The 23,571-nt window shown below is 33.7% G+C and overlaps 5 protein-coding genes across 6 annotated transcripts; all 5 read left to right on the forward strand.

Moving 5' to 3' along the window:
• Nucleotides 1-297: 297 nt before the first annotated feature.
• Nucleotides 298-8,588, forward strand: LOC122574379. Its single transcript, XM_043741895.1, has 18 exons — nucleotides 298-621; nucleotides 698-973; nucleotides 1,062-1,212; nucleotides 1,312-1,471; nucleotides 1,543-1,806; nucleotides 1,883-2,096; nucleotides 2,249-2,564; nucleotides 2,643-2,950; nucleotides 3,103-3,426; nucleotides 3,495-4,066; nucleotides 4,137-4,237; nucleotides 4,337-4,663; nucleotides 4,994-5,316; nucleotides 5,435-5,609; nucleotides 5,886-6,586; nucleotides 7,003-7,447; nucleotides 7,726-7,983; nucleotides 8,049-8,588. Exons 1-18 carry the CDS (start codon nucleotides 470-472, stop codon nucleotides 8,250-8,252), a joined length of 5,271 nt encoding a protein of 1,756 aa, XP_043597830.1. The 5' UTR covers nucleotides 298-469; the 3' UTR covers nucleotides 8,253-8,588.
• A 520-nt stretch (nucleotides 8,589-9,108) lies between these two features.
• Nucleotides 9,109-15,903, forward strand: LOC122574262 (calponin homology domain-containing protein DDB_G0272472-like). The gene is made up of 5 exons (XM_043741650.1): nucleotides 9,109-10,276; nucleotides 10,353-13,381; nucleotides 13,482-14,048; nucleotides 14,400-14,627; nucleotides 14,774-15,903. The coding sequence occupies exons 1-5, from the start codon at nucleotides 9,968-9,970 to the stop codon at nucleotides 14,919-14,921; spliced, it is 4,281 nt and encodes a 1,426-aa protein (XP_043597585.1). The 5' UTR covers nucleotides 9,109-9,967; the 3' UTR covers nucleotides 14,922-15,903.
• Nucleotides 15,904-16,039: 136 nt separating this feature from the next.
• LOC122574271 (cysteine dioxygenase type 1) lies at nucleotides 16,040-19,437 on the forward strand. The gene is made up of 5 exons (XM_043741665.1): nucleotides 16,040-16,456; nucleotides 18,315-18,456; nucleotides 18,533-18,629; nucleotides 18,719-18,888; nucleotides 19,042-19,437. Exons 1-5 carry the CDS (start codon nucleotides 16,242-16,244, stop codon nucleotides 19,075-19,077), a joined length of 660 nt encoding a protein of 219 aa, XP_043597600.1. The 5' UTR covers nucleotides 16,040-16,241; the 3' UTR covers nucleotides 19,078-19,437.
• A 150-nt stretch (nucleotides 19,438-19,587) lies between these two features.
• Nucleotides 19,588-21,545, forward strand: LOC122574273 (succinate dehydrogenase assembly factor 3, mitochondrial). Its single transcript, XM_043741668.1, has 2 exons — nucleotides 19,588-20,889; nucleotides 21,066-21,545. The coding sequence occupies exons 1-2, from the start codon at nucleotides 20,713-20,715 to the stop codon at nucleotides 21,243-21,245; spliced, it is 357 nt and encodes a 118-aa protein (XP_043597603.1). The 5' UTR covers nucleotides 19,588-20,712; the 3' UTR covers nucleotides 21,246-21,545.
• Nucleotides 21,546-21,664: 119 nt separating this feature from the next.
• On the forward strand, nucleotides 21,665-23,561 carry LOC122574268 (nucleoside diphosphate-linked moiety X motif 19-like). 2 transcript variants are annotated; one of them, XM_043741660.1, is made up of 5 exons: nucleotides 21,665-21,908; nucleotides 22,130-22,472; nucleotides 22,584-22,819; nucleotides 22,901-23,059; nucleotides 23,138-23,561. In XM_043741660.1, the coding sequence occupies exons 1-5, from the start codon at nucleotides 21,828-21,830 to the stop codon at nucleotides 23,414-23,416; spliced, it is 1,098 nt and encodes a 365-aa protein (XP_043597595.1). In that variant the 5' UTR covers nucleotides 21,665-21,827; the 3' UTR covers nucleotides 23,417-23,561. The 2 variants fall into 2 exon arrangements, with proteins under 2 accessions (XP_043597595.1, XP_043597596.1); XM_043741661.1 differs by having other exon boundaries at nucleotides 22,136-22,472.
• Nucleotides 23,562-23,571: the final 10 nt, after the last annotated feature.

The raw sequence follows: 23,571 nt of genomic DNA on the forward strand, positions 1-23,571 counted from the left end.
ACGGTAATACTTTTTCAAGTCGCCCGATTTCAGGGAATCGGATGAGTCCCTTATCATTTTGGTGTCACATGCGATGTTATCGATTCAGTATAAAACAAGAACGCGACATTAGTAGCAGTTGGAATTATAGTGGAATGTAATTATGGAATTACTACTACTAACTATATAAATTTCCTAACTATAGAAAAACTTAATCGCGATCGCAGCCAATCAACTCGTATTATTTGCAATATAATTTGTAATTTTATTGTATACTTAAAAGCTTATAGCTGGCGATATAACTTAATGTACACATACTTCCTATATTTTATACAGTTCGATAAAAAAGAAAAGAAAAATGAAATCGCATCTCTATAGACAGTAAAAGTTAACTGTATACTTAACCATTAATTACATAAGGAACTATCGTGCAAAGAATAATTTCAGTTATCAGCATGATTTATTAACGTCAGACGAACAGAGCTCTATCATGGCATTTTTCCAATTGGTTCTAAAAGCCAACAAATTGGAAAAATTGAGGCAAAGTTACGAGGATGAAAAACTGACATCGATTGAGATTTCGAAGGGTATCGTCAAACCTGTATATACCTTGAAGCAGCAAATTCGTCGGAGAAAAATATGGTTAGACTGGAGCTTTAAATAATCGAGAAATTTTTACTTCGTTTTTATATTGACTATCTTTGGAAAATCGAGACAGGTTTAAGAAGAAGGTTACACACCTCTTAGGCAAAATCTTTGCCATTTTAAGAGATTCTTGGATGTATGAAAAGATTGTTGTAATTCGTACCGATGGAACACTGGAAAATTACATAGCAAAAAGCTTTGCAGGATTCGTTGGTGGAATATTCTTGACGTACATATTTTTCGTATTTTTCGTTTTTCAATTGCACTTTAAGCTGTCGTCTGCGACGTTCCTCTGTACAATAATAGGAATAATTCTCACTCTTGGTCTTGCATTTTCTTTCCAAGTCCGGTATGTTATGATATGCACATGTATTTATCATACATATAACATGTACGATATATTCTTGGTAGTTTAAATAAATAGAAGAATATTTCAGATGCGTTGTGTTCCTTCTCTTGCCGCAATTTTTCTCGAAACGCGGAAGGCAAGCTTTAATGGCGTACGCGTTTATTTTAGCTTTAACTGGACCAGTGAAGAATACTATGCACAACATCGGTGTACTTTCAGAGTCACTAGCCTGTGCGCAAGTACGTATATCGCTCTATATCATTTTACGTCATTAAATTCCCCGTTCTCTAATATCGATCGCATTCACGGTCAACTAGAAAATATCGTTTACTCTCCAGGAACAGTTAAAGGAAGCGGTAAAGACCGTCATAGATTTAGCAAAACAACCGTTTTACGCTTTGCGAGAAGCAATATCGAAAGTCATAAAGATGGTCAAAGTGGTCGTAAAGAGGATTAAACAGACTCTAATTGCGATTAAAAGAGTCGTTCTTAGCATACGTAAGTAGAATTTGTGTACAATCTATTAAACGTTTTACAACCTGCATCCTTTACTTCGTGTCTCATCATAGTTAGAGTTATCACTGCGGTATTCGAATGGCTGGGAAGTATCATAAGTATATGTAACAAAAAGTTGGGCACACCTTTCGACAGGTGCCAAAGCGTTTTCGAAGGAGCAGTGGCGGATTGCAAAGCAAAATTGGGTCCAATTTTTGGATTGGTTTGCAACATAACTTACGTAGTCAGTAGTCTGTGTTACATAGTGAAGCCACTGGATTTCATTTGCATGCTTGTTTCCTATATCGCTGACAGCGTAGTTGGTGTCGTAAAGAGCAGTAAGTTATCTCGAAATAAATTTGAATTTTTCGTGTTTCTTTCCCCCGAAGACGTTTTTACAGTCGCAATTCGTAGAAATTAAGAAGTTCACGATGCATATGAAAGCGATGTTCTACGTTAAAGTTAAGTTCTCCCATTCGTTTCATTTCGAAACCAACCAAAGCAGAACGATACAAGACGTGTCCACGAGCATTACTACAGAAATACGCTCGAGAACGGACAAACTCTTTGGTTTCTTCGATTTCATGAACTTCATCACGTCCTTTTTCATGTTCTTTATCATACTCAGGTAAAGTAATGTAGCTATTACATCGATAAGAATAGTTGGATAATTATGAATTTATTCAATCGTGTAATTTCAGTACGTTCGCGCATTTCTCTGAAACAATGCCAGAAATGGAATATTCAATATAAATTGACTATCCGATTTAATATTTTCAGGGTGTTACGCTATCGTTACAAATGGTTAACCAGCGAGCGTTTCGACAATCGATACATAACCGACGATCTACGTACCATCGATTTGATAAGAACACGTCAAGACAAGGAGACAGTTTTGCCATTGAATCGACGTGAACGGAACAAATACGTACCACTCTCTTCCGTCATATTAATAAAATCCGAAAGAACGAAATTATCCAAGTCTATCATATTCTTAAGCCTGGCTACGGTCAAACTTATCACGTACATATTGATAGATTATTGTCTTTATTGGGTACTGAACACCATACAACTTTACGGACGATTTCAAAGCAAAGTAAAATGACGAACTATTATTATTAGACTGCGGATGATTATCGCAATTACTTCATACAGTAATACGGCATTCTTTTAGATCGAACGACCAAACGTGGTAACTATTCACGTATCGGGCGATGGGTATTTAGCTGATCTTTATAAAAGTATCGTAAAAGCATTCACGCCACACGGGCAGGGAACAGAAATCGATACGATGCTTTGTCTTCCGGATCCTGTAACACCTGATTTCGATAAATACACTCAGATCCTCGTTTTGATCTTTCTTTGCTGGCTGATGGCATTTTTCGAGCCTTATGGTTTACGAATGAGACAGGTAGTCATGTGCCAGTATTATCCCGAGAGAGCAAAGCAGAGGGCAGCTTGGTTGTACAATTACATCATCAGGTATCCAATTTCTCTATATCCAAGGTATCTACCTGGTGAACTTATTTTAACTACAGACGGGTCGAAATCTGTTTTTTAGACTCGCCAACTTCGAATCCGAAACTTTCGAAATGCGAAATACTTATTTTCTCCTAATCTTTACTTCGAACTAGGTCAAGGGGCAATTTTTTGAAGTTTGCTAGACGTCAATTGCGCCGAAAATTTGGCCTCACCGAAGGGGAAAAGATCGAGAAAGTAACTTTGAAAGAGAAATTGTGGGCCACGTTTCCCTTATTGAATATATTTTTCCCATCGAAACAAAAAGCGTGTCTTCTGTGTGGCACAGTGGAACGTGACGAGGATCCACATGTTAAATGTCCAACTCCTGGTTGCATTGGCCTATATTGTACGCAATGTTTCGCGGATTTGCAGAATTTGTGCACCATTTGTCGGTCACCGATGGACTACGGTGACTTGTCCGACATGAGTGAGGAGAAGTAAATTAATTAATGATAAAAATCCTGAATAGGCTAACCGGTGATCACTAACGCCTTTAAAATATTAGAGACTCTTCGGAAGATCAATTTGAAATACCAAGAAGAGCGTTGCTAAAACCTGAATTGAAATTGGAAGAAGATAAAATAATGGACGAGGAAGGTAAAATGATGGGAGAGGAATACGAAGCAATGTTAGGCGAAGAATATGAAACTGAAGAGGAAGAGATGTTAAGTAAAGAATATGGAACTGAAGATGAAGAGATGTCAGGTGAAGAATATGAAGTGGAAGATGAAGAGATGATGGGTGAAGAATATGAAACTGAGGATGAAGAAATGTTAGGTGAAGAATATGGAGATGAAAAGATACTAGGTACAGAATATGAAGGTGAAGAGATATTAGGAGAAAGATACGAAAATGGAAGGGTAATGGGGGGAGAAGAAGAAGAAGAAGAAAGAGCAATGCAAATGATAGCAAAAAAGGAAGGAAAGATAGAAGACAAAGAAGAGGTAAAAGTGAAGAACGAAAAAGAAGGAAACAAAGTAAGAGCCGAGCAGGCAGAGAAAATGGAAAGAGACGTCGGTGAGCAGACGGATGATAAATCCTTGGAAGATGTCGATCAAAGTACCGAATACAGTTACAGTAAGAATTTAACGTATAGTTGAGACAACCTCATTAAAGTGTACTACAATAACCGTGTTAATTGTCCCAGCGTATCAAGATGAATCTCCTGAGGAAGTCGAAATCGAGAAAACGAGGAAACGATTCAAAGACGTGGAAGCACAGAAAATTCGAGACGACGTAACAATCCAAGTGCGTTTCAACGTGACATAGTAAAGTCTTTTCGTCTAATATCAACTTCATTAAATATCCTATCTTCTTGCTACTGTTTTAATATCGTTTCGTATTTAGATATTCAACCAACCGTTCGTAAGAGAATCAATCTCGGGCAGTAAATCACCAACTTCTGGCTTCGTTGTGAGAGCACGTAGAAAAGTTCGTGCCAAATTAAAAAAGCGGCCGGTTGCCGAGGTGAGAGATTCGGATTCATCAAGTTCGATTGCCGACACGGAATCCTGGCCGAGTGAAGACGTCGACGAAGAAGAAGTAATACACATAGAAATAGACGGCGATTCGGAAGAATTACTTCCGAAGGATAGAAAGGATAGAAGGAAACTAGGTCGTATAAATAGAATCGTCGATGCGGTTGCGAGAATTCCTTGGCTCGGTAAAGGAGAGGTATGAAACATTCTAAGCCCTCCGAATATTTTCATATTTCTGGATCATTATTCCTTGGGGAAGGATTTGACGTTTTATTGAAAGGACAGAAAGTTTGCTTAAACTTCGTTTCAAGGCGCCTCAAATTTTTGATCCATCGTTTTCTAAAAAGTACTATCGAACGATATAGAGCGAAATTAAAAATTTATGCAGCCCACTCTTTTTTAAAAACACTGGAAGATACAGAAATGGATATAGAATTTAGAGTATCCATTTTGTTACAAAAAGAACCATTTAAAATAGAATTTAGTCGAAAATTTGATCAAAGAAAGAAATTTATCGCTTCGACAGAATGACGAGAAGACACGCAAAGGATTGCAAAGGAGACGTCCATCCCTTATGAATAAGATTGTCAGTATGCTTCACAGAAAGCAATCAATGCCAATCCAATCGTATAAAAGAGTTAGAAGGACGAAGGATTCCTCGCCCTCTTCTTCCTCCTCGTCTGACGAGGAAAACGAGAGTCTGCTAAATGTGCAAGACAGAGACACTGATAGTCCATCACACTTGGCTAGAAGAAGAAGTAGAAAGACAACAACGGAAGATACTTCTGATGAAACTCTAACTAGGAGGGTATCGTATGAAAGGAATTTCGAGACGAAACCATTACCAAGGTAATGTTGTATAAAAAATGAAAGACTATAATTATTTTTAATTTGCATATAATTATTTAGTAATAGTAAGTATTTCTTATTGTACGTAATTATTTTTAACAAACGTACGATAAAACAGGAATCTGGAGTCTGCTGTGAAAGACACGTCTTATTTCGAGGTAGATGAGACTAAAGACTCACGAATGCGAAAATGTGTTCGCCAAGTAGAGGATATCAATAAACCGTCAGACATAAAAGTGCCTACAGGACTTAAATATAGAGACACGTGGAGCACGACAGAAAACGATGAATTAGTATTATCATATTTATACTTTTAAAAAATTGTACATAAATTTATAACTAGACTCTGGATCGTTATGTATTTATTCGAAATTTGGTGGAAGAATTTTATAGAATAAAATTGTATAGAATATTCAAAGTACAGGTACTCGTCGTAATATTTAATAGGTGAAACAAATCTCTACCAAGCTCCCACTCTTTTAACTATTCATATAAGAACATAAATCCGCAGTCTAGTTAACATTACAAAATACCAGAGACGATGAAAAACATTCTTTTGCTTCTTCTAGGATCTTTGTTCTTGCACATCAGAGATCACGTTTGAGACAACTGCAGATAAAGATATTTATTCATTGGGTATGAGCACTATATCGGAACAGACAAATAGAGTTAGTCAGATTGTATCTAAAGGTAAGACAGATTACACAAAGGTGAGAGAACCGTGGATCGAACAAAAGTATACGAAGGATGATTTTTCTGAGTACAAAGACTCGAAAGATTTAGAGGAAGAAAACACGGAATTGGAAGAAAACAGAAAGATAAAAAGCATAACTACGAAGAAAATAAAGGAAGAAATTGCAACAGTTTGTTCAGATACAGATAATACTTCATTATATGATCCAACAGCAGATTTAAAATTATACGGTGTTGGTCATAAATCGAGGAACCGACAAGCGACTATGGAAGAAGCTGCAGGGTTTAAAATGCAATGTTCGGAAGTGAAGCCAACAATCTCAGAAGGAAAACTTCTAAAAATTGATACTGGAAATAAAAACATATTTTTCGACAAGCTAATAAGAAAGACGAAGGTCGATAAATCCACCGATCTATCAGATAAAAACAAATTCACTCAAACAAAATTGCACAAACATGATAGAAGAGATAATTATATTAAGAAAGATACAAATATCGCAGACTCAGGAAAGTTTGGTGAACTTTCTAGAGAGTTAAATAAGGAGAGTAGAAGACAGAAAGAAAAGCATCGTCGAAGGTAAATATCAAAATAGATAGCAAGGTAGGTACATATTAGATTATTTGGCGAATTCATGACGAAAGTAAAGAAAGATTTAAAGGAAATTAAACATTTCATCGTTTGTAACATCACGACTTTTCAAGCCTTTATGTCTTCAGTTTTCTTGAAAAATGATTCATCTCCTCCTATAATGATAATATCTTAGGTAATAAGAATAACATAAATGATAAGGATAATAGCTTTTATAGACTTTTTATTAGGCTCCTAGAGTATTTAAAAAAATTTTCTTGCTTATACCTGACAAATAAGTTTGGCATAAATAATAATGAGCTTCAACATCGTCTCATTGACGAAAAGAAATTTTTCTCTTTAATGCTCTTTAGTATTCAACTAAGGGGAGCATTTTTGAAAAATAATCGCGATGAACATGGCAGGTCAAAACGAAGAAAACGCAGTGGTTCAGAAAAATCAACGTTAACCGATGACGAAGAGATTCATCCTGAGCTTAAATCACGATCAAAAAGATCACGTCGATTTGTTCCCGAAAATGCTGAAAAAGGAAGCGAAGCAGAAGAATTGAAGCCACGCGAAAATGAATACTTTGCTCGTGAATCTCCATCGCGAAGTTATGGACCAGATATTTGTAAGAACTGTGCTTCCGATCATCCAGAGATGGCGAAACGAACATTTGAAATGCCTATGGTAAAAAGATACTTGCCTATGTATCAGAGTCCAGGACTGATCGAAGAATTGAAAAGGCATGATCGAATGAGATTAATTCAAGAAAGAGAAATTAGAAAACGGAGAAGTAGAAGTTCTCATCGATCTTCAGATGCGGAAGATCGAAAGGTTGATCGTTCTCCTGCATCTGATTCATCGGTAAGTAAACAAGTTTCTCAGGAGAAGTGTGATACTCTTTGAAAGTGAACAACAAAATTATTTACTCAAGACATATAATGTTGGCAAAAGGGATAGATTCTAGGGAACAATGATCAAATATTATTTTTTTAATTTTCCATTCTTAGCCCATAAAATCCCTTGCCGACGATTTTAATACTCCAACACAAAAATGATTCATGTCGTTACATTTTTGAAGTACACATACTATATGAGACAGAGTATCGCTTTCGTTAAAAAGATAATTATTTCGCTTTAAGTTTAAACCGAAAGAAAAAGATGGCAGACTTGCTTATCAAGAGTCGCAAGCTTATAAAAATGTCTTACGCGAATTTCAAACAAGGGCTGGACGTGAAGAAGTTCGTAAGAAACCTAGAAATAGGATACCTTTAATATGCTTGTCCGAAAAGGCAGACAAAAGTAAAGAAGTGGAGCAACTATATCCATCTGAAAGACAAGCTCGACAAAAGCCGAGTGTGATGAAGAAATTCGCTCATAAAATAGTAGCACCATTCAAGGTAATTTGAAATGTGAATTAATAATTGCAACAACTGGCATATATGTTTCTTAATCATCATTTTAGCCGCCTAAATGTAAGAAACACAAATGCAAGACGCACAGAGGAGACGTAAGGTTTGAAGAAATGGAAATTATGTACGATTGCTTATGTGACGCAGAAGTTTTAAGCGAGGCATCTTCTACTTGTAGTTGCGTTAACAAGACACATAAATCTGGTACTTTAACATCCGCCGATGAAACAAGTGATAATAACGAGTCAATCCAATGAAAGGATAAAAATAATATCTTCAAACGTGTATTACAAACTTTTGGAATCTGATTCCTGATAGTATAATCTCGAGACACCGTTAGTTATCGGATCTTATACTTACATTGGCGAACTCAATGGTGGAAATTTATCATAGGAGAAATAAATAGTTTGTTAAGTATGTTAAAGGCTGGACTGCGGATTTTTATGCTGCGAAATTATTTAAATGCGTGAAAATGTACAAAATGCATATAATATGTAAGCATATAGGAATTATCCAAAGCTTTGTCAGTAATTAAACTAATAGCGTTCCCCTTCTGAATTAGAAAGAGAAAATATATAGTTTAGAAACCCTAAGTGCATTAAACCCTTATTTCTTAATCACACCGTATTATTAAAGATTTCGCTCTGCACATATTCTTTCTAAGTAATTCTCCGAATTGATCGTCATTCGCTATCGGCATTTCAAGATATACAAATATTCGCTCATCTCTCTATCATTTAAAAATGATGATATTCTAATCGTATTACATGCAACACACTTCATAATCATAGCTCTGATGGACGCAAAAATACTTTCGACTGTTTCAAATTTTCTATCCTATTAAAATGTATAACCTTTAATAGAACTGTCGAATAAAAAAAGGATTAACAATTATCTATCCGAGAGATGAAATAAAATTATCGTTTTCCAACACATACACGAATTTCGGCTATGTCGAAGAAAACGTATAAGTTTCTTCAAAATCGAAGAAGAATATATCTGGAAGACGACGTAAGATTTGACAAAGACAAACGTAAAAGAAAGAAGTAGAAAAAAGATACAATTAACAAGTTCAGTCGCAGACAAACGGGTTCAAAGCCAGGTATTTTGGAAACAGAGAACGATATGTCTCTGCCGGGACAAAATTCAGAAAAACTTCCAAAAAGTGGCGATCGAAATGTAATTGATCCACTTCACGGTGTAAAAGCAAGCGTTTCCCCTCCATTTTCGCCAAATGTGTCAGTGCCTAGAACTTTACTTGCAACGCACCTTGAACGCCAGAAGATATCCTATACCAAAGACAGAAATATCTTACGAACAACTGAAGAGGACAGAAAGAATAAAAACATTTTGAAGGATAAAATCAAGAATGAAGCGAAGAATGAAATCAAAGGCGAAATCGAGGATGAAGTCAAAGATGAAATGAAAAACGATGAAAAGGTACTTTTGGATGAAAACGAATTTTGCGATCTGATAACTTGCAGGAAAGAAACATCTGAAAATGTAGATTCAGATGCAAATGGAATTTGCGACTCGATGACTTGCACGAAAGAAAAATTTCAGAAAGTAGACAAATATAGAGAAGTAAATTTGGATTCGAACAGAGATTGCATTTGTTCTGAAACTTGTGACAATTTTTCAGAAACACGCACGAAGCATGATAGAGACGACAAGATCTCTCCTACGAAATTAACAGAAATAATCAATAGCTCGATCAAAGAAGCGATGCAGAATATCGTGAAGCAATGTAAAATGGTATTTAAGATGCAAGTATCCAGGATACTTCAATTTTTTACCACATTTTTATTGTCAGTGCACGCGCAAACAAAATGAAGGAAATTATTATTTTAATGTATTATGTATTTTGCGTTTTAAAAAGCAGAAAGAAGAACAAGATGCCGATAAGAAGCCAAAAGAAGAAGCTAACTTTGATAAAGTTTGCTACGTAAATAAGGAAGGAATTCTAGTAAAAATGAAGCACGAGCATCGACCACGTACCACTCGGAATAGTTCAACGATAGAACGATTACGTAAAAATAACGAGCAGCTCGATAATCGTTTAAAATCGAATCGTCTTCGAGAAAAATATAATAGCGTACGTACGAATATTAGAAAATTACAGGAGGAAAAAGGAAAACGTCAGAGTAAAAAAGATAACGCGTTCGAAGAAGTAAAGAAAAAGAGGCACTCAAGATCATTAAACAATGTAAAAACTGATAATCGTAGGATGACTGGAAACGTGAACATTTATATCTGTTCGGAAGCCAGTGAAAATATCCAAGTAATTCTACTTTTTATTCGCTTATAGCATTTCTTTTTTAAAAAAAAAATTGTCCACTTACTATTTTATTTGTTAGGCAACTAGTAAACAAGATAAATCTCAATCATGCACGGAATCATGCTCAGAAACGACGACGGAACAGTCAAAAGTTTCATCGAGCAAACTTGTCACTTCAATTCGGAACAAGCGCAGAAAATTTCAAGAACAGGATTCGATCGATCTTCTTGTAAAAAGTGAACAAAGTAACGATGACAGCACTACCTATAGTTCAGGCCCATACGGAGATTCCAAAAACACGCTGAAAGTAGAAAGCTGTAATTTTATCGACGTCTATGACAACCTTGATAAGGATGACAACCGTGTAAGCACTGACTCTGTTTCGACCGAATGTGGATGCAAGGACATCGATAATAGCGATACTCTCATGACAATTGATAAGTCAGACTTGTCGTTTGAAAAATCGAAATTTGTTATATGCGACAAAATAGAGAAACCTTGCTCCACGATTTATACAACGAAGACCTTGACAGACTCAGAGAGCGACGGATGGTCATCGAAATCGATTTGCAGCAGTCGAAATACAGATGTATGTATTTCATCCGACGCTTGGTCAGTAGAGCCTAATTTAAATTATCGTATTAACGATAGCGAACATCGTACATTGCCTATAAAAGCTCGTGAAAGTATATGTAAATATCGTAAAAGAGATCAAGGACTAATTGATAGGTCTAATCTGCGATGCAGTTGTAAAAGCAGAAGACCTTACTCTAAGACAGTAAACAAAGAATCATGGATGACTTGTAATTGTATAACAGAGGAAGAAGAAGATGTATGCGTCGATATGAAGACTATCGAAAAGTTTGAAAAGCCAACTGTAAAAGAGAAAGAAACAACAACTACTTGTCGCAAACCTTCAGAAGATTTAAAAGAAACGACGACGTTTGTACCATGCCCAAGATATTCTGTGGATTTACCGGAACGTATAGAGAAATTAAAGGAAGAACCTGCTGAAAATATGAAAGTCATGGAAAAAGAAAAGGATACGAAAGACTTACCCGAGGAAGAAAAGATACCTATTGTACGAGAAAAAAGCGAGAAACCAGGAGAAACTCTACTTGACATGCCGAAGTTTGTCCCATCAAGAACAATAAGACCTGAAGTAATTGTACTGAAACAGTTGTTGAAACAACCTATACAACCAAAACCTGTAGGAATTATTGATATTTTGCCAATTCCTGTTATGAAAACAGATATTTTGGAAAAATCGACGAAAGATACGGTTGATTTAAAACCTGAAATCCATGTACCGCCGACTATTTCTAAACAATACAAGTTGCGTAAGGAATATAGCAAACTTGAACCCAAGCAACTAGCAATTGAAGAGAAACGAAAGTTGTCTCAGGAAAAAGATGAAGAAATATTGAAAGAGGAATCAGCGGAAAAAAGATTGGAAGATGAAACGTTAGAAGAGAAAGACAAAGGCAAAGCTAAAGATACGAGAAAAGCTGAAAAGAGAACATTAGAAGAAAAAGACGATAGCGAAATGAAAGATACGAAAATAGTAGAAGAGAGGGAGTTAAAGAAAGAAGACGATAGCAAGATTATAGATACGAAAAAAGCAGAGGAGAGAGGATTAAAGAAAGAAGATGACAGAAACATTGAAGATATCAAAAAAGTAGAGGAGAAAGAATTAAAGAAAGAAGACGATAGCAAAATTAAAGATACGAAAAAAGCAGAGGAGAGAGGATTAAAGAAAGAAGACGACAGAAAAATTAAAGATATGAAAAAAGTAGGGGAGAGAGAGTTAAAGAAAGAAGACGACAGCAAAATTAAAGATATGAAAAAAGCAGAGGAGAGGGAGTTAAAGAAAGACGACAACAGAATTAAAGATACGAAAAAAGCAGAGGAGAGAGAGTTAGAGAAAGAAGGCGACAGCGAAAGCAAAGACACGAAAGTCATCCAACAAATATTGAGACCATCGCTTCTTTTCAAAGGCTTAAAAATGATTACAGGTAGAACAGAACGCCCAGAACCAAAGCCTGAAGGATTCGTGGAACCTGCATCGCCTGATATTATTATCGATAAAACTGTTAAAATTCCCGAAATAGAAACTAGCGAATTACCAGAGAAATCTAAAGACGATACAAAATCTAAATTGTTCACATATATACTGAAAAAAATACCTATACCGACAGAAGTACCTATACCGACGAAAATACCTACGCTAAAGAAAATACTTATACCGAAGAAAAATGATAAACCTGAATCGAGTACAGATAATTCAGAAAAGCAGTCTGTAAACGAGGAAAATAAAAATAACAATAAAAATCCGAATATAGCTAATTCAACGAAACCGCCTGTATACGAAGAAAATAAAAAGAACAATAAAGACGATCCTGCTTCCAATCCTTCGCGATCCACCAAAGAAAAAATAAAAAATAATGCAGAACATAAAATAAATTCTAATGTCAGTAAAAAAAATCCAAATAAATCAAATTTATTAATTGTCACTAATAGCAAAAATTCGGCTGTTTCGCCAATTCAAAATGTTGCTATTGAATTAGGAAACCAAGGAAATCCTAAAAACGATAAAAAAATATCTGAAACTCAAGACATGCCTAAAAATCGCGAAATTCATGAATCGTTGACGAAGCCACAGCTTGAGAAGGGAATCGACGTTGAAGAAGAAAAAGAACTTGAACCGCAGATTACTAAAACTCAAGAAGACAAGTCAGGTGAAGAAATGAATGTTATTGTGCATTCTGAAAAAGAATCTATCGCGGTATCTACGCAACCTGACAAATTCGACTCTCGTATGATATGTAGAAACGCGAACCCAAGTTACACAAGGCATACGGGTGTTACCGATTATACTACAACCGAAAAAAGCACATGCAATTGTTATTATTTACCGATGCGTCAATGCAATAACGAACCTATAAATTATCCTAAAAGTTGCTTAAAAAAGGAAAGATCGTGTTATCATACTATTTCTCAAGAAAGTAATCGTGCGATTCCATACCGTGATAAGAAAACCTGGGAGGAGTGTAGTTGTAGAAGAATAATTCCTTGCAACAATTTTTGTAGATCACGGAACGAATGCAGGTAAATATATTAACAAAAATATGAATTTGCACGAACATCCGGAATCTATTCAGCTCGATCAGTGTCTCATCGACAATTAAACTTAATTACAATTAAACAGTTGTAGATTGATGGTAAACTGCGTAAACTGTTACAAACCTCAAAATAAATGCAACTGTAAATTAATTTACGAAAGGAAGAGCAGTAGTGGGTACATGAAATCGATGTTTTGTCTTTATTGCGATAAACCTCGCGACAAATGCACGTGTATGGCGATGGCACGAAAATGTTCGTACTGTGAACTGCCCATAGATATGTGCTTGTGTAAGGAGCAGAAAACAATTTGCGATGGAAGACCGGTCCTGACCGAGTCTAATAACGATCGCACTATGTACGTTACTGCGTGGAAGCCTAGAGAAGAAGTACGACGTTACTTTTCTAGGAATTTGACCGATCTTAAAACCGATTCCATCAATGAATGCTGCTGCTGCGAGAAGCTTAAGCAGCATAACTCCGATGACCTTCCTTATCAACGATTGAGCGTTTTTTCTGACGTGATGGATGAATTGCAGCAAAAAATAATCGAATCTACGTGTTGTGCGCGATGCCAAAAAGCTCCTTGCTGTTGTAATGTTAGTGTAGACAGAGATGAGAGAAGAGAAGATAGGAAGATAAAGTATTGTATCAGGTTGGATTTTTTTACTACTTTGATTAACCCATTAATAATGTAAATCGCAAGAAACTCGGACAGGCAATCATTAGATGACTCATAATTTACAGTATTATTTTAATAATGTGTATTATAAGTACATTATAAATGAAAATCACAGGGACAAGAGAACAATTTTAAAATTCAATATATCGTCAATGACCGCCGTGTCAAAACTATTTTTCTACTTGATTCTGATATCTTGAAAAGAAAATACAATTATTTCCTAAATCGTACATTTCCAATTCTTCGTCATTTTATTACCCTGGCAAAGGGTTAAAGTAAGAAGCGCATTGCGAAAATATCATATTAAGAAACTATTCGTTACAGCCCTAAAACACGACGGAAGATTATCGCCGTATGTATGGAAAAAGCGAAAAATAAATCATTGAATAATTGCAAATACGAGTCTAATCACGCAAAGAGCGACAAACAGAAAAAAGTATTGGTAGCCCTTTGTTGTGTTTGCAAAGCAACACCCTGTAGATGCAAGAGATCTAAGCCCAGTCAGAAAAAGCTGAAAGCGAAATGTTATTATTGTAAAAATTCACCGTGCATGTAAGTATCGATAGAAAGAAAGAAAAGAGGAAAACGGAAGAAGTGTGGAAATTTCACGTTAGCGGAAACAACTTCTTTCGCTAATTGCCCCGAACGTAGATCTGGTACTTCCAGTTGTTGATTTTTTATTACATTCTTTACTACAGCTGCATTGCGGCCAGAGAGCGCAACAAGTCGAGGCCATGCAGGTGCACTGATTCACCTTGCCGTACGAAAGAGAAGGAAAGCACATCGTATGGAAAAACATCTACGAAACCGAAGAACAATGACGAAAAGACAATTTGCGTGCACTAATGTGACACCTGTCGTTACTTGACTTACAATTTGGAATACAATGTCAATTGGAGCAAACTACCGCTCAGGATTTTTAAACAAAAGCCAACAAACGATTTGCATCTTTCGAAATTTTTGAAAATGAACCCCTTCTTCATAGTCTTCGATAATATCTTTATACATAACAAAATTTATTTGAATTATATTGTTAAGAGCGTTCTACGAACAACGGTTCAAACGATTCTGCTGCACTCGCAATTTTCATTTTTCACAATGAAAAGCAGCATTTTTATTTAGCTGATAATCGAACGTATCTTCCTCCTACTTCTCTCTCTACAGAATTTTTATGAACATTTTCCAGTGTCATTTCTTTTCCTTTCTTTTTCAAAATTGATCAAGGTATATAATACTGTCGAGGATTTAACTTTAACGTTTCAAGTATGTTTACACTATAATATGTTTCAGTTTGTTGCATTTTACTAAATCATTCCCTCTTATGTGTATATATATATATATATAATCATAAAGAAACAAGGTAACTCTGTTTTAGTTACGATAAAACATTTGACATATTGCAAAACGCTCTGATTACGTAGCAATAGTTAGCATATTAACGGAACGAATATTTCATTTTGTAAATTATAACGGATATAACGATATAACAACATAGTTGTCTTTTTATGTAACATATGTAAAATAAAAATTAAAGTCAAAGATATTAAACATTAATAAACATTTGCGTATGTCACAAACGCGTTAAGACAAAAATAAATGAACGTATTAAATATGCGTGATGTAACTGAAATATAAAATAAATTTAAATAGATTAAGCTTCCTTTCTAATCTTGCATCTTTCTACAAAAAAATTGTATACAATGTTAATCGTAAAATATACAGCTAAAAATAAAGCTAAAATATAAAGCTAAAATACAGCTAAAAAATGTTCACAACATTACATTGAGTGTTTTGTTTCTCCACTTTCATTGAAGAAACAAAAAACAACCAAGACTTCGGAAGTGTTATTTACCTCACAACTGTGTGCAAAATATTTGAGACTGCTAGAATTGTCAGGAGTAGGGGGTATCTTAGGCTTCATACAAGACGCTGTCTCCTCCGTTTTACTAGATCAGTACGAGCCGTAGACGGGCAACGTGTTCTTCCTTAATCGTGTTCCTCGTTTGCTTTCGCTTTCAAATAGCACTCTTTTGCTTCAAGAATCAAATTCGAGTATCCTAACGCTCATTGTTTCTTCATTTCGTGTCATTTATTTCTATTATATTTTTTTGTCAATTCTTATCGAGCGCCGGTAAAAAAGAAGAAAGGTGACAAATTGGAAAGAAAATGCAAGTGTACAGTGAAGATCCTGTATCACCCTGTGTTTCTCGTGATAAACTACTAAACGAGAAGAATTCTTTAACTCTTCGGGAACTCATAGATGGTTTACACGAAGCTTTCGAAACTGACTACGTGAATATAGACAGGGTTCAATATCTAATGGCCTCGTACAGAAGCAACTCCGCAGAATGGAAAAAATATGCAAAATTTGACAGATACAGGTAAATTGACAGCTTGAAAATTATACTAACAGTTATTAAAATAATCTAAAGGAAAAATAAGGAATTTTAATATAAAGATTTATATATTTCAATACTTCAAAAATACAGTACGGTATGAAGTTACAGTATATTAACTGGATTAAAATATCAACGACTATAACGAGGGTGGTCACCTGATTCCCATTCTATTTCGTTTCTACGCGTCTTACGTTCGCGAAAGATCGAATTCCCCAGTAAATATTTTATCAGTCGACAGAACACGGCACAACTACATCTCAAACATAAAATAAAATTAACATAAAATTTACGATAGGTTATCATCTGTTACTGTTTCTTCGACCCTGGTCTTCTCTTAAATATTTTGTTTCATTCAATCTTAAGTAATGAATTTAATAACCTTGTACTTTGAGTATTATCTGTGTAAGTTGACACGCGAGCATGAAGTAACTGACCTTAAAAAAAATAAGAAGGGAACATGGTCGGATTTCTGATAGAAGCAAGACAAATTTAAAAGTTTACTGAAAACGTCATTATTCTTATCTGCAAAAACATATATTGCGAGACTTTACAACGATCGCACTTCGCACTAAAATGCTACAATAAATGCAATAAGTGGCATAATGTGTGCATTAGAAAGCTATCAATATTAAAACAAAAAAAGAGTACATACCAGAATTATTCCAGATAGCTGTGATATTATTAAACGATGATATTATTACAAATAGTATTTTCATACGAGACGATAATTTTGTTTATGTAATTAAAAAATTATAAATAACATCTATCAAAATCTATTAAAGCTACCCTTTGTATTCACGAAGAATGACACATCAATTAGTAAGTACAAGCTGATCATCTATTCGCATGCTAATTATATTTTGCATTAATTAGTACATAATCGACAGAAACTACAACCAAGTGTTTAGATTGCGATTAAAGCAGTTTGAAAAAATAATTTGTATAATTTCTTCAAAATTAAAAGCACAAATCTAAGTTTAGATTGAGAAAACAAATGAATTAGTCTGAACTTTCTATTCTGTTCGCCTACAAGATAACATAAATTTTCAATGAATATTACTTCACCAATTATAAAGATAATAATGATCACGTTACAAGATATATATATATATATATATATATATATATATATATATATATGTATGTATGTATGTATAAATGGAATTATTACACGGAATTGCTATCATAGCCGATTTCCACATAACACGCGAAAGTATGGAAACTGTAGTTCAGGCACAACCTCTTTACAGAGTAGAACGTACTATATCGAACGGAAAAAAGACGATTACTAATCGCATAAAAATTACATCGAAAATATTCATCGAAACACTTTGTTGATTTCTAGTACTTCGTTCGATTCACTTTATGCCGACCTAGTACATGTCCTATTTGCGTTTCGTAAATAGATATGGAAACGTTATCTTCTACCATGTCATTTAATAATATAATACACAAAGAAATATGACCAAAAAGATTTGACATCATTGCAACCGAAACGTAAGTATGCGGAACACTTCAATGTTTATGTGTGTTGCACATAAATCAGTAGTGTGCGTAGTATAGTACGGTGAACGGCTGGTTACACACACTTTCCACGTATGCCCCCTTCTCTTAAACATTACACTTGATTCAGAACATCGGTTCTTTGACACGCGACACTTATCGGGTCGAAAATAACGAACGACAAAACATTCTCATGAACTTAGAAACAATGCCTATACCGAGTACATTTCCAATCAGACTAATTTATTGTCCTCTAATTTAACGTGATTCACCGGTGCTTGTCTAGTTTAATCATATAAGTCCTTAAAGAAAAATCCAAATGAATCATTGTGCTTAGGTATACAAGAAATTTAGTCGATGAAGGAAATGGAAGGTTCAATCTAATGATTCTATGTTGGGGAGAAGGTCATGGTTCAGCAATACATGATCATGCGAATGCACATTGCGTAATGAAAATTCTCCAAGGTGAACTCTTTGAGGTATAGAATGAAACATTCTATTTTTTTCATATATATATATAGCGAATAATTTTTTATTATGTTTATGATTTTATAGACACGATACGCGTGGCCTATACAGCATGAGGAACCAGAAGAACTACAAGAATTGGAAAGAAATACCCTTGGTCTTAATCAGATATGTTATATAAATGGTATAATTTCTAAATACACTAAATTATCTATCGTTATATAATATTGTTGAGATTTTATTTTGATTTTATTTATATACAACTTGTTACAGATTCTTTAGGACTTCATCGAGTTGAAAATCCGAGTACCGTGAATCCTGCTATTTCTTTACACTTGTATTCGCCGCCGTTCTCTTCCTGTTCCGTCTTCAATAAGCAAACTGGACAAAAAAGCTCGTGTAAAGTTACATTTTGGTCGAAATACGGAGATAAGCGAAACCGCGTAAGATGGTCATCTATTTTTCTTCTTTCTTCAATCATTTCTTCATTTTTAATCATCCTTCTTTCTGTCAATATTATCAATACCAAGTCAAAATTAAGTTGCCACTGATTTGAGTTCTTTCTGACTTTAACTTGATTTTCTCTAAACTTGCAGGAAATCCAAGATGCTAGGTGCCCTGAGGATAACTAATATATCAAAAATGAAGTTGATACCAGTGATAATCATTTGAATAATTATTCTAAGTTAAACAAAATAAAGAGATAGTATATGCATTTTTAAATACTATACCAAATGATCAGAATGTTCCTGATATTTTAATTAAAAGAATAAAAAAAAAAAAAGGGTGCAAGATATGATAAATTTTGGTAACACGAAAATAGCCAATTAGCTGTACATTATTTGAGACATAATAACTATCCCTCAAATAATATTGATTGCCCAGATCTCACCACGTGGAGGATGCTGCGTTTGGAGACCCACCCGATCCACGGCACCCATCCTCTGAAAAACTGAATTTTATGAATAAAATTGCTTACCTAGATTTCTTAATATCTCTTTTCTTCTTTTTCTGACCGCTGAGACCACGTAATGAAAAATAGGATTGTACAATTAATACATTAAATCGGATTAATTATTTAAGTGTCTTAACAGGACGAGGGTACAATGACGAATGAGCGGTAATAAAGAAGTAGCCAGAAGGATACAATAGATCCTCCTGATTGGTCAACAAAAGCGCGGCAGGAGGGATCACCTTTACACAATATTCCTCGAAATATGCAGTAAAATTACGTATTCTAACATAAGTCATAAAAATTTTAAACCGATTATTTTTGTACATAATTTAATCGAAACCATTACCTTTAGTAATTCACTCAGAGCATCCGTTCTCACTTCATTGTTCTCTATAACGAACTAAAAAAGTTATAAAAACATATAACGTTCCAAATTGAAAAATGTTAAAAGACAGGTGATTGGTACTAAAGTTTAATCGTCGTTATTGGTCGAAATATTCGCGGGGGTCCTGCCTAAAAACATAGGCGCAGAAAGTAATTATTTCAACTATCTCAATTTAATTTTTGTTTTAATTATTTCAATTTAAGAATAGATATTAACAAAGACTTAATAAAAGTTGTATCAAACGTTGTAAAAAAAAGTTTAAATTATACGGATTAAACTTTGATAATGTTTCGGAACTTTTTATCGATTTAAGAATAATTGCAATTTTCTCGCTAAAATTTCAAATCTTAAAGAGCATAATATCTATATTTTAAGAATTTGAGTTCTTATTAATATCCAATAATTGAAAACGTTATTAGATGCACATCATACGATATGTATCATACTATTTTTTAAAGACTATAATATTTTAATTTTGTTACGTTATACAAATCTCCTTATGATAGGGAATCATTGTTTTAAATTTCGATTGTATCAAACCCACTGGTATTTCAAATATTTCTAAGTACCTACCAAAGTATTTTAATTTATGTCTTGAATAAAGTGCAATGTAAAATTCAGCAAAACAGTAATTATCGGAACATTATATCAAAATATGTCATTAATTTTGCTTTGTAATCAGTTTTCATTACGATAGATCCAATAATTTGATAATGTATACATAGTTTACATAATATTATAAATAGGTATACACATATACAAGCTTTCTTTCCTTCATTACTTACAAAGAGTTGTCTGGTATTTGGCGCGAGATTCTAATGTCTCTTATTTAATAAAATTTGTCTTTCAATAAAGTTAATATTGAAAAAAATTGTATGCAGACATTCAATTAGCATGCATAGATGACATTCTTCCAATAAATAAATTATGTCCAATTTATCTCATGTACAACGTGTTAGAATACTGTACAAAACAATTTTAAGGTTACATCGTGGTTTACCAGCTGAAATTCAAGCTGTAGGAACCAGTTATGTTCAAGATGAGTTCAGAAGACATAAAAATTGTGATGAAGCTACAGCAGCTATATTTTTGAAGGAATGGACAGTGAGTAATATTAAAAATTTTAGTCCAATACTTCTCTAACATAATTATATAGGTTATCTTTTACCCTCTATTGTAGTGATAAAAGTACAATAAATAGGAATTAAATTGATATTTTGTCTTTAATAGCTAAAAATTATGTTGACTAACATGAATAATGAAATTACTTTATTTCGCAGGAGTATGCTATAATGCTTACTAAACAACTTGGACTAAAAGGGCCTCATACAGCTAAGCCTCTAGGTAAAAATTTAAAAGAAGAAGATTTAGACAAATTTAGGAATGAACAAATGTATCAGTTATATGAGCTAATGATTGCAGCTACTGGTAAAACTAATAACGATGCAGAAGGCAAATAGTTTATTATCGCTACAATGTCAAAGTACTTCATATTTTATAGTTTTTGAGATATGTAATATTACATATCATAGTTTATTATCAATGTAATTGTAATTTACTTGTATCATTGTTTATGTACATAAGTAATCCATAAAAATTTAGGCTTGAGCAAAATACCTTACAATAATACTCATTAACACTAGTATCTAATAGACTTGTACATAAAGTATATTAAATATTAGTATACTATAGCGTATTTAATGTTGTAAAAAATATAAAATATTACAATAAAGAAATTACAGAGTGCAGAAAAAAGAAAACAATGTTTAACAGCTTAATTACATTACAAAGCTTTACAATATATATAAAAATACAATATATATCAAAAAAGATGATATCATTCATTTGATGATTCATTTATTTTGTTACTGAAGATTATCTTCTTTAGATCGTATACATATACAGATATAGTCAATTAGGTTATAAGTTATAAGTACATCTTGTGGGATCATATAACCTTGTAAATTGTTTTTTTTTTATTAAAAAATTTCATAAATTACAAACATTAGCATAAAATCAAAATACGTTAATTAATAAAAAAAATGAAAGCGTGGAAAGATTCTGCTAGCTTAATATTAGCTGCACGTCAAACACAAAGATATATTCGCCCGTCTTCTACAAAGGTAAGTTTGATTAAAGTATTTATAATTAAATGTTGCTTTGATCATTATTTTTATTATTGTAGTAAAAAGAAAATAATAAAACATAATCAAGCTTAAGGTTATGAATATAATATCGATAATCGAATCGTATTTTATACACCGAAATCGTTCTTTGATTTATATTTTTTGTCAGAAAAGTAGCTATTAAATACTACATTCAAAGTTTGGATAATAATATCTAGTTTCAGTATAATTACAATCTACTATGTCTAAAACGTCATCGGAATTCGAAGTTCATGCCAAGTACATATGTATTTCCTGGAGGAGTAATAGATCCATCCGATGCTGATTTAAAATGGCACAATATTTATTCCGCCTTTGGTTTTGATGCCAATAGTTTTAAATCTTTGAGTCCAAATGCTCCAAACCGTCCTCAAATTTTCAAATTTAAACCGAATGAATTACCAAGAGAAGTTTCATTACGAATTACTGCAATTCGTGAGACTTTCGAAGAATCTGGTATACTTCTTTGCAAGCAGTCACCAGAAGAGATGACTGATCTTGGTTGGTCGCAACACATAAAAAGTAATTTGTTTGATAATGTTTCTATCACAAAAATAAAATCTGTTTCGTTAGAGTAAATAAATAAGTGACAATTTTCTCTTTTCTCCTTTTTTATTTCTTGTCCCCTTTTAGTTTCTGAAAGTGAATTATATAATTGGCAAACAAGGGTGCACAACGATGCCAGGGAATTTTATACATTGTGCAAAGATTTTAACTGTTATCCAGATCTATGGTCTCTTTATGAATGGAGTAATTGGTTAACACCAACTTGTTTTATTGGACGACGTTATGACACTGCTTTTTATTTGGCTTGTATTGCAACTATGCCTCAAACCATTTATGAGATTACAGAAATGGAAGATTTGAAAGTAAGATTGTTGTGATAATCAAATGTAATACATCAGTATAATATAATATGACACATATATAATATTGCTTTTGAAATTTAGTGGGACATGCCCGGGAATTTTTTATTTTCATCTCCTGATGCTGCGTTTCCCCCTCCTCAACAGTACGAAATTGCAAGAATAGCAAAGTTCGAAAGCATACATAATTTACTAGATTTCGCAGTCGATCGTGGTAAAATGGGCGTGCTCTTAAATTTACCAGTATGTGAAAGAACTTGAAAAAAACTCATTCTAATACTTAAGAAATGATTTTAAAATAATACATATGTATATTATTAGATACAGGTAGAATTACAAGATGGAAAAGTACACGTTTTACCAGGTGACTCGATGTATCCAAATAAAGTCAATTTACTTGACAAACAAATTATTGATAGAACCGATATCACTATCTCCGAATTTCGAGACATATCTCCCATAAAAAATAGAATGGAATTTTTCAATCTGCAAGTGAAAGAGCTTTATGTTCAAAATTTTGATAGCGCCGATGGCCATTTAGCTCCCCTTCAATTAAAAAATGTTTCTATTGCAGTGGCACGTAAGAATTCTAAACTATAATACATGTATTTAACGATGTACAATCCTCTTTTAATATACATTCTTACTCGATGCTAGACTGTAACTAAGAATCATATTTTTCTATATCAAAATACTGATGATTGTATATTAATTTTTAATAAATATATATTGATATTTTTCATAATTTTCTACGC

The sequence above is a fragment of the Bombus pyrosoma genome, linkage group LG13, assembly GCF_014825855.1.
Source record: "Bombus pyrosoma isolate SC7728 linkage group LG13, ASM1482585v1, whole genome shotgun sequence".
Taxonomy (NCBI): Eukaryota; Metazoa; Arthropoda; class Insecta; order Hymenoptera; family Apidae; genus Bombus; species Bombus pyrosoma.